Here is a 15,132-nt window from a genome sequence, read left to right on the forward strand (position 1 = left end):
AACATATTGCCTTGCAAAACGTTTAAGTGCAGTTTTACTTTCTTTAATTACTATGGCACTTTCACTAATTTTAATGGCACTTTCACTTCTTTGCTGCTTCTTATAGTAATTATTATAAATAGATTCGACTTCTGCTTTAAACGCATTAGCCTTTTCGCTTATTGCTTTTCTTAAAGGCTCTGGTGTATGTTTAATTATCCAATCATAGCTATTTTTTGCAGCTGACTTTACAGGTTTAACAGCCCAATCATAGCTATTTTTTACAGCAGTCTTTACAGTCTTTACAGGTTTAACAGCCCAATTAAATAACCTATTTATCATAGTAGGTTTTTTAGTTGGTTCAGCCCTTGTATCCTCCCTCGCATTTTCCCATACATCATTATCCCTTGCATCCTCCCTTGCATTTTCCCAAACATCATCATCCGAATCCCCATCGTTGCGTCTGCTCAGCCTCGCTATTAACTCAGCTTTTGTGAGCTTCGAATATCCGCACATACCCTGATCTTTTGCGGCTTTCTTCAACTCTTTTACAGTTTTGTAATTCATTGTATATATATTAAAAAATATTTAGGTCAATTCAATTTTTTTTATAAGCATGTGTTTTGCTTATAAAAACATGATCTCATACCTCATTCCATTTACCACTTGTCCGTTGTTTCTCTTTTTTATATTAGAACCAAGCGCTTTTATTGCTTGGTATTTTGAGTAATAGGTTGTTTCCTCTCCAGTTTCAATATTCGTTAATTTAACAATTACTTTAGGTGAAAACTGTATAGGTCTGCCTCGCGGTCTTTTTTCATTAGGTTCTGGTATAACAACATCTTCTCGTTTCCAATCTAGTCCGTTTTCCTTTGCAATCAACATTAACTCCATTATACTTTGATCAGTCATAGCAGGAACGTCAATACTTTCTAGCATTTTAATTAATACTTTCTTTGTGTACTTCATTTTTTTTATATAGTAAAAAAAATACTTAAGCCATTTTCATTTTATTTTCCTTAATACACTACAGTCATTTTAGTTCCGTCAGAGTGAAAGTTTAACATTTTATCTGAAATCACAACTGCGAACGCTTCCGTCTCTGCTGGCACAGGATTATTGAATATTGCTTTTATTTGAATGTCTACAACTCCCGACTTTAGCCTTTCGCTTTGTTTACTAACATCAAACACCATAATTGGATACAGATCTTTGAAATCCACAGGTGTAATGTTACACTGCGTAATCAACGGATCCATCCCATAAAACTTTTCACCAAATCTAGACGCTTCATAATACGCTCTCGCAAACTGTTGATTTGGGAATGACAAGTTGTAATCTACAGCTGGATAACGCTCTTGATTCATCATAATGTACATGTTTTTGAGATCGCAATGATCAAAAAGTGATGGATTTTCTTCTTGATTACCAGCACGATCAGTTTGAAATCCTACTAAAATGTACCTCGGTTTTTCGGGTGATGTCTTAACACTTAGTCTCCAGCTGAACGTAGTAGACTGTGGCACTGTAATAGTGTCGCATTGTCTCGCTCTGAAACTAACGGGTAATGTTGCCTTCGCCTCAATTGTTTTGTACAGCTGCATTCGCTCCATATCTGCAGGTATGATATGAGGCATAAACCATGAAATTCTGTCAATGTTTACTTTACCAGCACCCGCTGCATTTGCTCTAAAGATTGCGTCATCGTCTGATTTTCTAACGAGGGTTAGCGTATGTTTAAAGCCATACACAATCTTGTCATAGTCATCACAAAATCCAAAAATGTGTTTCAGTGGGACAATGAATGAGAATGTTCCCTTAGCGGTTGGCTTTCGAATTAGGTGTAATTGCCGAGCAGCAAATCCTATGTTGTCTGCAATAACAGCTGTTGCAGTGCTATCTTTAACCCAAAGCTGATTGAGTCCTTGTGCTTTACAAAACTCATCAGGATACTTGAGCAATCCAATCATGGTTGTGGCCTGTCCCGGATGATACAAGGATTCTACTTCTTGGTTTGAAAGCGAATACGTTATTTGTGAAAACAAATGCATAAGTCCGTTGTGTGTTATCACTACTGCGTCTGCGTTGTTTGCGTATGCAGTCCCGTCGGCTTTAGTCAGTCGACCTTCAAATTGTAAGTATGATTCCGCAGGATGAGTAAAGAGGTCTTGCAACTCAATGTTGATACGTATTTCACCAGCTGAGTTTAAATTCGTACGAGATACAGGCTCATACTCGTGACACTCATATTTTTCTATCGATTCGTCAACTGTTGCAGGTTCTGTAAAATTTAATATTTCGCTTGACATTGTTACTTTTTTATTAACGAAGAAAAAAGTTTTAAGCAAGACGAAGACCGGAGCCTGTGTTCAAACTTTTTACAAGATCTTGAATTGAGATTGCGGCGGCTCTCTGCACCCCGACGCCGGAACCCGCAAACCTATTGTAAATGTCCACTTCATTGGAACCCATATTAATTAGAGAAGCTAACGCGTCCCTCGATTCTTGCGTTAATTCTTGATTGGTAGGTGTTTTATATCCATCAATCAAAGCCTTAGCTTTAGCTATGGCTACATCTTTTCCAACATCGATAGCTTTTAAACCAACTTCTTTTACAACCGATTTTCCGGCTGTGATAGCCTTTTTACCTAGTTCTGTTTTTGATGCGCTACTCACTTTCGATGCCACCGTTTTTGCGACATTTGCAGCAGTTTTTGCAGCCGTTGATCCTACTATTCGCTTAACGAAATTTGCAGCAGTGTCAAATATTCCAGCACCACCAATCACGTGTTTTTTTATGTATCTTCGTTTAGTTGTAACAATCATTTTTTTAAATAAGCAACATTAAAGTTTTATAATATTCTTTATCTATTACCCCTTGTCTCAACAAATCATCTGCTAGGTCTATGATTTCATTTTTTACTCCAGTATTGCCCGCTTTATAACTTGCAACTCGTAATGAAAGCATGTTAACCAGTGTATTCGGATCAGAAGGCATTAACGCTATTCCTTCTCCTTTCTTCTCCGGAGTCCTTAAAGGAATTTTTGTTGTCTTTTTAGGCTTGACATACTTTTCGTATACAGGTTTTATGATGTTTTTATACTTCTCTCCTGAACTAGATTTAACCTTTCCCGTATCAGGATTTATGATTGCATTGGTGGATAGTAAAATTGTTTCGTAGGAGTCAATATCCTGAGAGGAATATATATTGGAATCAGGAGTTTTGGAGGTGATTAGTTCCCACAGTCCTGGAGTTCCCTCATATTTGGTGTTTCCTAAAATAATATCATCCCCTGATAGTGTTACCTTAGAATCACCTATATAAAAGGATCCGTTTTTATCATACAAACCAAATGTTTTATCGGTTTGTGTTTTGCTTGCCATTGATTTCAAGAATTCCGTTGCTATTGGACCAAGTTTTATTAAGCTTTCTTTCGGTCCTTTATCCTCTTCTGCTTGTATGCTCGGATAATGAGGAAACCTAACTGCATAAGGTGCTGTAGCTGTTAATGCTGCAGGTAGCGCTTGGATAGCACTTGACGTGGCTTCTTTTAACTCTTTTTGAGAGTCGGTGATAGGTTTGTAGAGTTTTGTTAGTTCTCTTTGTAAACTTATATCTCCTATCTTGTCAGATAAAGAGTTTTGACGAATGTTATGCTTTGACTTTAGAAACTCCTTCACAAGAAAGTCTCTTTTTTGCGGATCTGTTATCTTTAAAAACGACATTTTTAAATAGAAATAATAATGTTTTTAGACGTGATTTTCAACGTGATTTTAAACGTGATTTTAAACGTGATTTCAACGTGATTTTAGACGTGATTTCAACGTGATTTTAAACGTGGTTTTAAACGTGATTTTAACGTGATTTAAAACGTGATTCGTAACGTCTTACGTCGTACGTCTCACGTCTTACGTCTCACGTCTTACGTCTCACGTCATACGTTGTTTGAGCGGTGTTCGTCTTTTTTTATAAACGTCTCTTTCGATTTACTAAACATGTTTTGAAACGATAAAATTGCATCGTCACGTCCTTTCGCAATAAGAGACTGTTTTGTTTGCTCGTCTAAACCTACTCTTATTTTAGATCTTATTTCTTCTTTCATTTGATTAAATTTGTCTAGTTCACTTAGAATCAATGAGTATTCTTCATCAGAAATTCGATCGTCTGCTAACGCCTTTGATATAAGATCACTTATTGTGTTCAACTTTGCATCCGCAAGAGTTTTAATTTTTTCGTGTTTTTCAGCTTTTATTGATAGCTTTTTATTGGTTTGACTTCCAACGATAGACAATAGTCCTATACCTAAGGCAGCACCTTCCATTGCTATTGCAATTGGCGCTGCAATGATTGTACTCAATACCCCTATCCCTGTAGCACCTAACACCATTGAAAAAACAACAAAAACGTTGTCCACTCCTGCTATAACTCTCACTGCTCTGTGATACTTTTTAGACAAGTTAGCACGCTTGTCTCTTTCTGTGGCAATTTCTTTTTGAATTTCGTTAATCTTTTGAAGTCTGTATGACTGAGCAGTTCCTTCAACTCTTATCAGTTCAGGAGCCGATGGAACAGCAGGTAAAGCTGGATATAGTTTAGCGTCACTAGCATACGTACCGTATGCGTTACATTTAGAATCTTTATACTCCATTTTTATATTGACAAAAATATATTTTTAAAACGACTGATGTGTGACAAAGCATAAAGATTCGCCTTCAACAATATTGACTGCAACGTCTGAGTTGTTTTGAATTGTAACAATTATGTCGTCAACAGATTCAGCAATAATTCCATCTTGTAAACTACATTTCTTTTCCTTTAAACTTTGTTTGAGCGATACCGAACAAACACCTTGAAATAACCGTAAACCTATTTTTAATTCAATAGTAAGTGCTGCTTTCGGTTTAATAGTAAGCGATTGCTGCGTTAAAATACTCCATTTACCATACAGTTGTTCTGCAGGATGCGCAAGATTCTCGTGTGGCAACCATTTAACTGACGCTGGTGGTGGTTGTTTATACTTGTGGATAAACTTGTGAATTGGCATACTAGATCTTTGCATTTTTATATATGTAAATATAAATATTTATATTTACAACAGCATTCCTAGTATTGGAATACTGCTAAATGGTGAATTAGGTCCTAGTAGCAATCCTGATCCGGTTTTCATGTACAACCCTTTTCCGGTTTTCATGTATAATCCCTCTCCTAACGAACTACCTTTCCTCCACGGAGCTAAATACAATCCTTTACCTGCTTGTGTTACTTTACAACCGCTTCCGTTTTTCTTTAAATACAAAACACCCGATCCACTAATTTTGTCGACAACTTTACTACCGGCTGCGGCTCCTACGCCGGTTAGCAAACCGGTTGCAAGTCCTGGTAAAACGCTTGACATAAGAAACTTACCCGCGGTAGCCAACATCGGCAAAATAGCTCCAATAAATCCACCTTCAACTTTTGCGTTGTGTTCTATTTGTGTTTTTGACATTTTAATCGTCACTCCTTTACCACTTTGGTACGCTTTTGTCATTTTGTTAATCTGTGCTTGAGTGAGGGCTAGCATGTGTTCTCCAGATAAATCCTTGTGTGATAGGCGAATAGACACGGGAGCTCCTGATTGAATAGCTTTTTTGATCTTTTCTCTCTGACCTTCGCTAATATTTACTTTTATATTTACGAAACGACTCATTTTATATATGATTAAAAAAAACTTTTTAGTTTAAACTTCTCGTATGTGGAACCTCATAGAAAGTTTTTCACCGCGCAAATTTATAAGTTGACCGGTTTGATCAGTAAGTTTTGTTTCCATTGACGAAATTGTGCTTATAGTGATAGGTAAATAAATTAAATTAACTGGAACTTCAATAATTTTATAGCCAGGTCCAACTGATGGAAAAAAACTGTATATAATGTTTTCAGTTACACCATTCGAATATGATGAACCAATTATATCACTAGTTACTTTCAAGCTATTGACACTTATTATATTAACAATGTTTTCTGATTCATTGTACCCTGATGAGTATACTTTTGCATTAAACCCCAATACCGTTCTGACAGAGTTTGGCGTTGTAAAGTCTATTTGATACTTTGCTTTAATCTCTAGAACAGACCTGAGCGTGCTGTTGTTTGGCTCTAGTGTTATGCCGTACTTATCAAATTTAGAGTTGTAGTGGCCATTATCTCTCATTATTCGTTGTATGTATTCGTTTATGTCCTCAAGTTCGTATGAGCCTTCGGGAATATTTATATCATACCAATCATCTCCGTTGTTTGGGCTATAGCGAAAGTTATTGTTTGAAGAGTCTATATTTGGAAATGAATAGTATGTTTATAAATTAACTAGCGCCATTTCATACTTTTTGTTTTTATCTAGTTGTATGAGTGGTCTAAATTTAGTCTTAATGCAAGTGCTTTTCTCACTCAACAAGATGTAAAACGAAGATTTTGGCTCCGTATTTTTAGCAGTTGTTTCCGTATTATTTGCAATTCTTTCTAATAGCGTTGTTTCCATTTTTATATTAGTATTATTTTTTTACACTGATTCGGACATATAAAAGCAGTCGAACCCCGATCTATACTTACCATTATTTTTTTTACTAGTAAGATCTATTACAGCAAATCCATGAGGACGGTCCCAGGCTACTTTACAAAAATTTCTAAATTCTTCTTTTGACATATCAGTTGAAACGTGATCGTTGTAGATGTTATTAATATTTTTCATGTCTTGTGGAAATAAACAAATAAAGTTTGCATTTTCACGTATTGTTTGTCTCGGAAGTTTAAAGTAGTTTTGTGCAAGATAAAAGCAGTCTACATTGCTGTGCCGTCCTCTTATGTAATAAGTTTCACATTTGTTTTGTTTTTCCAACTGAAGGTCGTCAAAAATCATTAGATTTTTTTTAGAGCTGCACAAGTCTCTAGGATCAGGTACATCATCAGACGTTTCAAAAAAATTACATTCAATATCAGCTGGTTTATCTAAAATTTTAGCCATTTCTTCAACTAAAAGAGCTGGTGAAACGTCATTCTCCATTATATAGTCTTGCTCGTTAAACAATTTTATAATCTCTTCTTTAGGTAGCTTTTTTTCAAATGCTTTCTTAATAATTCTGTACTCCGGCTGAAAAAGCGACTTGCCAAAAACTTGCAAGTTGTTGTAGTCTAACCAGCCTGGTTGAAGTAAAAGGTTTAACAATAGTATAGTTTTTCCACATCCGCTTTTACCAATAATAAGACCTCGTATTGATCTCGGTAAAAGTTTACTGTTGTATCTTTTTGTATTTACGTCATTCCACGAAAGATCTTTAACTTCCATTTTAAATATAAATTATTTTTTCATTAAAAAATGTATTGTGTAAAGTGCAAAAGCAAAACTGAAACGGTTGATGTAAAAAATGTTGTCAGTAAGAACAATAAACCAATGCTTCGCGGAAAGTGCTCCGTTTGCGGTTGTGTTAAACCACAGTTTGTAAAAATGCATACTAAAACTGGCGGAGACTTGGTTTCGACGTTGAATAAGGTGACGAGTAAAGTCAAGCTTCCGTGGGCTAAATTTCCCGGTGAAATGCATATTCCAGGAATGAACTTTGCAGGACCTGGAACTAATTTAAACGAGAGATTAACTTCAACTGGCGCATATAAAGACTGGAGTAAACCAGTTGATCGAGTTGATAATGCCGCATACCTTCATGATTTAGCTTACCAACACTTTCCAGATACAGCAGGTAGAAACGTAGCTGATCAAATTATGCTTGAACAAATGGATGCTATTAAAGACCCAACACTCCGTGAAAAAATTGAGCGTAGTATAATAAAGCCGATAATATCTACCAAGGCAAAGTTTGGGTTGGGTTATAATGGGAAAAAAAAGTCGTGGCTAAAGAAATAAAATGGTCTGATCAGCTCGCAGTCGAACTGCATAGACCCGTTGTAAAACGTTTTAGAAAAAGAATAGTCGTTGCCCATGGCATTGATAACATATGGGCTGCGGATTTAGTTGACATGCAAGCTTTTGCTAAGTTTAATAATGGTGTAAAATACTTGCTTACAGTTATTGATGTATTTTCAAAATATGGATGGATTGTTCCATTAAAGAGTAAAACCGGAGTTGAGGTTGCTAAAGCATTTAACAAAATATTTAAAAACAGACAACCTCAAAAGTTGTGGGTCGATAAAGGAAAGGAGTTCTACAATAAAAACGTTATGGCGTTGGGAGTCAAGTTGTATTCCACAGAAAACGAAGAGAAAAGTTCCGTGGTAGAGCGATGGAACAGAACAATGAAGGAAAAAATGTTCAAATACTTTTCAGCCAACTCTACCAAAAAATATGTTGATGTCTTAGATGAAATGGTCAATGACTATAACAACACAAAGCATTCATCAATCAAAATGACACCTGATGATGCTAGTGATAAAAAAAATGAAAGTGTTGTTTGGGTAAATTTGTACTCCAAACACCCACAAAAGTACGGTAAGCCAATATTTGAAGTCGGCGATAAGGTAAGAATAACTAAGAAAAAGGGAATATTTGAAAAAGGATATACACCTAGATGGACTGAGGAGGTGTTTACAGTGTCACAAGTTCAATATACAGATCCGCCAACGTATAAAATCACTGATTATAATGATGAGGAAATACAGGGTACGTTTTATGAACTAGAACTTCAAAAAACAAGTCAAGAAGTATATAGAATAGAAAAAGTTATTAGAAAACGCGGGGACATGTCGTTAGTCAAGTGGCTTGGATATCCCGAATCGTTTAATTCATGGGTTGACAATAAAAACCTAATAGACTTGTAATAGTCATTTTCATACCCAAGTGAGGGTTTGGAAATGGACCTTAATTCTTTTTAAAATCTACTAAATCCATAACACGTTCATCATAAATCCAACTGTTTTTAACAAATGTATGGCTTTTGCATTTTTTGCAATTAAATAATTTTTGTGTAAATTTTAAGTCTTGTAAAAATTTATTTAGATGCACCTTTGGTGGTGGATTTTCAATTTGCTGAATACGCCGTTGAATCAATTCTTGTACCGTTTTGTCATCCATTTTATATATTAAAAAAAATACTTAAGTCATTTTTATTTTATTTTTTATTTTTGTAAAATGCACGAATAATGGTAGTGGTCAAAAGTCCTCGAGCCGCCGCGTTTGCGAATGGGATGCTGCCCCGAGCTTGACCTTTCGGAAATATGTAATATCTTGAAAAAGATATTATACATTTATATATATATAGAATTTCCTGGGGGATATATAATATCTTGAAAAATATATTATACATTTATATATAGAATTTCCTGGGACACGGATGGGAAACGGATGGGAAACGGATGGGAAACGGATGGGAAACGGTTCTGTCCCAGAAGCCTAGTTTTCCCTCTACTATTTCATGTTGAATTTTTTTTCAGAAAAGTTGATTTTTCGTTATTATATGAATATTTATCATTCAAAATGATGTTTTCACTAATGAATAGCATAGCCACACGCTAACCACCCGTGGTCTAAAACAAAATAATCACTCACCGAATCGCACAATGAGAATCATTTACACATGGGTAAGAAGTAAGTAAGATAATTGACACATATCTTTCAATTAACGTGCCGAATCGTTCTGCAAAAGAAGAAGCTGACCTTAATTTACTACAAAGTGCACTACAATTAGTACAACGATTACGTGCTAAATTTAAATATGCTTAATATACAGTCACATGAACACAATTTGAAACAGCCGTACACACAGAAGCCACGAGTGTCGGGCATTTATAAATATATCAACACATTATGGTCTGCAATATAAATTATTTGTCATATCAACGGACAATACACAACGATTGACTTGTCGTAAATTCAACCGTAAAAACATTGTTAGATAATTGTGCTTAATTCAAATATCAAATGCGAAACACGCTTTGCTGTGCATGAAGTGTACAAAGAACCTCCTACCCGGATGGTTTATACCGGTTTGTTGTATTGATCTTTATCACCTCGGAGTGTTGAATCTAAACTTTCGTATGGGACACTCTTCACGTCCGTCCTACAACATTTTAACGACAAAACAAACATTATGTTGGGCATTTATGTGATTTTCGTATCAGCCAATAATCATTAGGCACACATTAAAATGTCATTAAAACCATGTTGATTTCTATTAAAGTGCACACAAACATTGAGTAAAATAAAGAATGACATTCCTGAAAACAAACGTATTTTTCTGTAAGAAGACAATATAAATGTTTATATACCTATTCAATTGTGATTCAAGCGCAGCAACTGAAAATATATATAAAAAAATTATCTTACATGATGATGAAGTTAAAACAGTAATAGTGTTAGTAATACTATTCCCAATATAATAATTAGTAGTATTTTGTTATTGCGTGTAATTGTAAGAGAAGTATGTATTTGAGTGAGAGTAAATCAAATGTTTTTCAAAACCCAAACTCCGTGCTTACCATCAGACATATTAATCTCGGCTAATGCCAAAAACGAAATTTGTCCAGCCGCAGTTTCGTCCATGTCATCAGTTCCTGACTCTGGTAAAGTCAAAACTGCCCGTCTCAGAATATGAGGAGTTAGTTCCACGGTTTCGTTGTCTTCGAATGTTGCATTGTCAGTTCTTGCTTTGCTCGAAGTATTTTTAACAGTAGCAAACTCAGCAAATGGTCTCTGTATATCCGATATTTCATGGTAATTCACGTCGTTATACATATCAGGACTATCCAATGGCATCACCACAATTTGTTTAGGTGTAGTATTGGCATTGTCTATCGTTGTATTGTTGATTACTGAAACATTGATTAACAAACATTCAAGATACTTTCGAAACCGTATGTGAATGTGATAATAAAACACAATAAATCAACCTGTTCGTAGGATTAAATAAATAAAAAAATGTGTAATTTTTACCTATTTGGCGAGGTTTATATTTCCAATACATGCAGAAGGACACATTTATTGCAACGAAAATCGCTACTCCCGCTGCTGCTGCTATGATTTTAGTAGAGTCTTTGTTCCATTCTGCTAAAATACATTAAGTACAGCGCTAGTTGTTGAAACAGTATTTCGGTACCATTGTATGAAGTACTTTCTCTTTAAATCCGTGTATAATGTTTATAAAAACACATCCCTCATAGCTTTATTTTGCATTTTTTCCATAACTGTAATTAAACATTTTGGTGAATGCCATTTATCATTTTAAATGCATTAAATATTATCAATAATTTTAACACACACAATTATACAAATTAATAGAACTAGTACTGTTTTAACTTTTTTTGTATAAATTCTCATGATATGAGGTTAGTTTTAGTACGAATACGTGTTTTTCCATTAATATTTGGCTGGCCGTTTATTTTCACTCCTAACTATTCACATACAAAAAATAAAATACAAGCAGACTGGAAAGTATAATTGGTTCGCCCCATCATATTAAATTGACTAGTTTTTCCATAGTATTTACCATTTTATGACATACATAAAAAGCCCAATGGACGTGTATTATGCAAACACGGTTTACAGCGAGATTATTCTCAAGCAGATATTAAAACGATATATTATACTCGTAAATAAACTTGTTTATACTTACATTTATCTTGCCCATGCTCAGATTCTACTTTAACTACTGTCTCAGTTTTGACACCAGACGTCGTTGTAAACAGGTTATTTGCTTCTGTTGTGACATGTCTGTGACCTTCCTCAGTTAATACATAATATCATGATGCATATATTTCCATAATCAAATATAGTAATGTAAAGGTAATGATGAAAGCTTTTAATGTCTTAACCAAGTTTTTACATTGGAAACTATGTTTATATTTAGAATAATCGCAGCATTCCAATATTGTTCCGGGGAATGTTTTGGAGAACCAATATATGAATGATAACTGCTTTAAAATATATCCTTGTTTGCTATTGTTTCATCCATTCCTATAGATTCATTCACCCCCTTATTTTGGTAATTATGACATATTTCTGATAAAACTTAAGAAAGTTATGCTTATTAAACAAAATCTATAACATAGATGTTGTATTTTGGTTAAAACATGTGAATTTTGATTTTTTTTATGGAAAAATTAAATTTAGGTAAAAAGTAAGTAATATCGGCTTCCCATGCTGTGAAAATAACAATAGTTCTGAAAATATTCACGTTTTAATGGTATTTTTGTGTTTATTAGTCTATAAAAATATTTATTTAGTGATGTATAACCAAATTACTTAAAAAGTTTTATGTTTTCCTATAAAAATGATGACTGAACAGATTGATAGGAAAGATACCAACAAATCAGGGTTGCTAGGGTGCCCACCTAGAATTGGCCTGTTACTAAGGAAATACCTGCGTTGTAAATTATTTTGCCATACTTTTGTGGGAAAGATATAAAATGTTTAATTAAATGTCTCACTTGTGCTGAAAATCTTTTCATTCAGTAGAAAAAGTCAATTTCACTCTCAAATGGCCGAATATACAGGAAAAGAGGCTATATATGTATTGAAAATATAAATGCCAAATATTTCTTACCCTCCGCGACTGTTATCACATCTTCTTCTTGTTTAATAGTTTCCGAGACAACGGTTAAACTTGTAATTTTCGCAGGTGTTGTTTCTTCTTCGGTCCTTGGCTGCAGACGTGTGATCGTTGTACATTCAATGGTTTCTAAAATGTGCATATTGTAAAATGACAATCAAAACCTTCACTTATTCCTGAGCCGTTCACTTAAATGGAATATAAAAACATTTGAAAACATGAAGAACCCCACCAACAACGAAATCGCAAAAAAACAGAGCAATAATAGTGCTTGCTTCAGTCGGTTTTAAGGAGCTCTTTACCTCATACATTGCCCAGAGCTACCCATAAAACATATAATTATATAAAATTTACCTAATTGGATCACAAACATAGTGTCATCTAATTTAATATTAACAAACGAAAATGTATTACCTAAGTAAAACGTCTACTTCGCCAGCGGAGAAGAACGCTTATACTATTGAGTGCCTCTTTATTTGGGAGATAGGTCAATTGAAAAGCATCGCGGCCTAGCAAAAAGCACTAGACACAAGAAACGTACATGCAACAAACTTACGAAAATTAAACTACACATTGGTGCTGTACTTACATGACATTATACTTTCCCCTCTAAGCAAAATGAATTGGCAGTCATATTTTATCAGTGATAGATGCAGGGACTCTTGCTTGGCACAAGGAGTTGGTGGAAAAACGTTCACATAGCAAGTTGTTGGAGAAAAAGTGTTTCCAAGATGCGGTGCTTTGTAAATAGTCAGAAATTTGTTTAAGAAATCAAGACTAGACCATACTGAAGATAATACAAGCCAATTACAATTGATCATTACCACAAATAAAGCAGTATCTAGACCACAGCGACCTGTCAGATCATATCGAGTCATTATCAATAAAGAAACTTTTTAACTGAACACATTTAATGTTGTTCAAAGCATTTACTTTCCAGACAGAACTTACGACGGAACAAAATATATTAAACAACTCTTCTTCAAACAAGGCTTCGTCAGTGTCATGCACGTAGTACAATAACATTTATCAAAAATATGTGTGCTAAGGAAGTGCACATATTCAATCCGTTTGAGAAAATATGGAAGCGCAAAACAAATACTGATCTATGGAAAGAGTGTCGAGACGTTCGGATAACCTGATAAAGTCACCATCAAAAGGCCATGTTGACCCAATATTGTTTAAAGGCATGGATTCAATCGATAAGAAGCTGCAAGACAGAAGAAATCGTGGAGATGTATAGTATGTTTAAAACAACTTAGTTGACAAGTTTAACACCAGTGTTGACATGTTGTTTCTGAAAAAGCATAACAGTCCAATAGCAGCACACGCATTATTATACAATCATCCCTGGATATATCATTACTTCGTCAACACTAAGTAGATTATTTTAATTTTCCCTGAACTAAGTGATACAGTTATAACTTGTTCTATCACACTGCAAATCAGACAGAAACATAATACATCCAATTGGTGCAATACCAACCAAACCCAAAGCAGTGTTGTGTGACTTGATAGTTAGTGCTGTATGCTTTGCATGAGCTTTCGTGGAGAATGTCCTAGCATTCATTGTACAACAAGTAATACATGGATATCTATCACATAATTATAATGTTGTGTTCTCCGTTCGGTGCACCGTGGAAGCCAGTGCCAGCAATGTTTCAATTTTTTCGCAATTTAGTCATCCATGATTTAAACAGCACTGGAGCACTAGCTTTATTTAGTCGTCACCTCAAGCATGCGAGCAATGTCCTCATAAGGACTGCACTTATTTGGTCACCTACCTTCATTTATGTGTGTCAATTTGCTCCCAAAGGTAGAACATGCACTAATAAGAGACGACAAAACACTCAAGATGAGACAAAACACTCAAGATGATTGATGTAAACTGTAAAACACAAACTCGCATCACTGTCTCATAAAATGCTTCCATCATTTACTTCTGTGGTTGTGCGTTGGTTTATGTATTGGTTTGGTTTGATTTTATTCAGCATACAATAGACATACGGTCCACGATTATACATGTTCATAACATAGTAAAGTATATAAAGACATGAAAATATTATCAGTATTAATTTCGTAAGTTTGTAAATAAAGTATCAATACATCTTGTGTCAATGAAGATATTTTTGATGCATAGTGTTTTTGTTTGAAAATTTAATCGAACAAGTAGAATACTTGTAGATGCATAAACGAAAAAATAAAATTGGGCTATTCCTACTGTTTGAATAACTCATTGTATTGAAGCTACATCCGAATTAAGAAATACACTGAATGGTAAAACAAATTACATTACAATGTCCCTTTGCTTGACTTTCAGTGAACATTTTGTCAGACAAATCATTGTTATAAAATATTAATGTATAATATATTACTTAACTTTTGTATATTTTATTAATATGAAACTTAATATATTGATATATTTATCTCATTTAAATGATAAAAAATGTAATTTTCACCATGTGTTAGTCTATGTGAATAAACTCTGTATGATATAATCAGAACACTCACAATTATTATAGTTATACTTAATTAAATAAGAACACTCAAATATTACGGCGTTTCTAAGTTCTTTGCTATGGCATAAACCCCCATCACGATTCAAAATCATACATATGGAATGC

General features: G+C 34.5%; 1 protein-coding gene across 1 annotated transcript; it reads right to left on the reverse strand.

Moving 5' to 3' along the window:
- Positions 1–998: 998 nt before the first annotated feature.
- Positions 999–2,288, reverse strand: LOC127857489 (uncharacterized). Its single transcript, XM_052393883.1, has one exon. It carries the CDS (start codon positions 2,286–2,288, stop codon positions 999–1,001), a length of 1,290 nt encoding a protein of 429 aa, XP_052249843.1.
- Between the last annotated feature and the right edge of the window lie 12,844 nt (positions 2,289–15,132).

Source organism: Dreissena polymorpha, chromosome 14 (assembly GCF_020536995.1).
Source record: "Dreissena polymorpha isolate Duluth1 chromosome 14, UMN_Dpol_1.0, whole genome shotgun sequence".
NCBI classification, from domain to species: Eukaryota; Metazoa; Mollusca; class Bivalvia; order Myida; family Dreissenidae; genus Dreissena; species Dreissena polymorpha.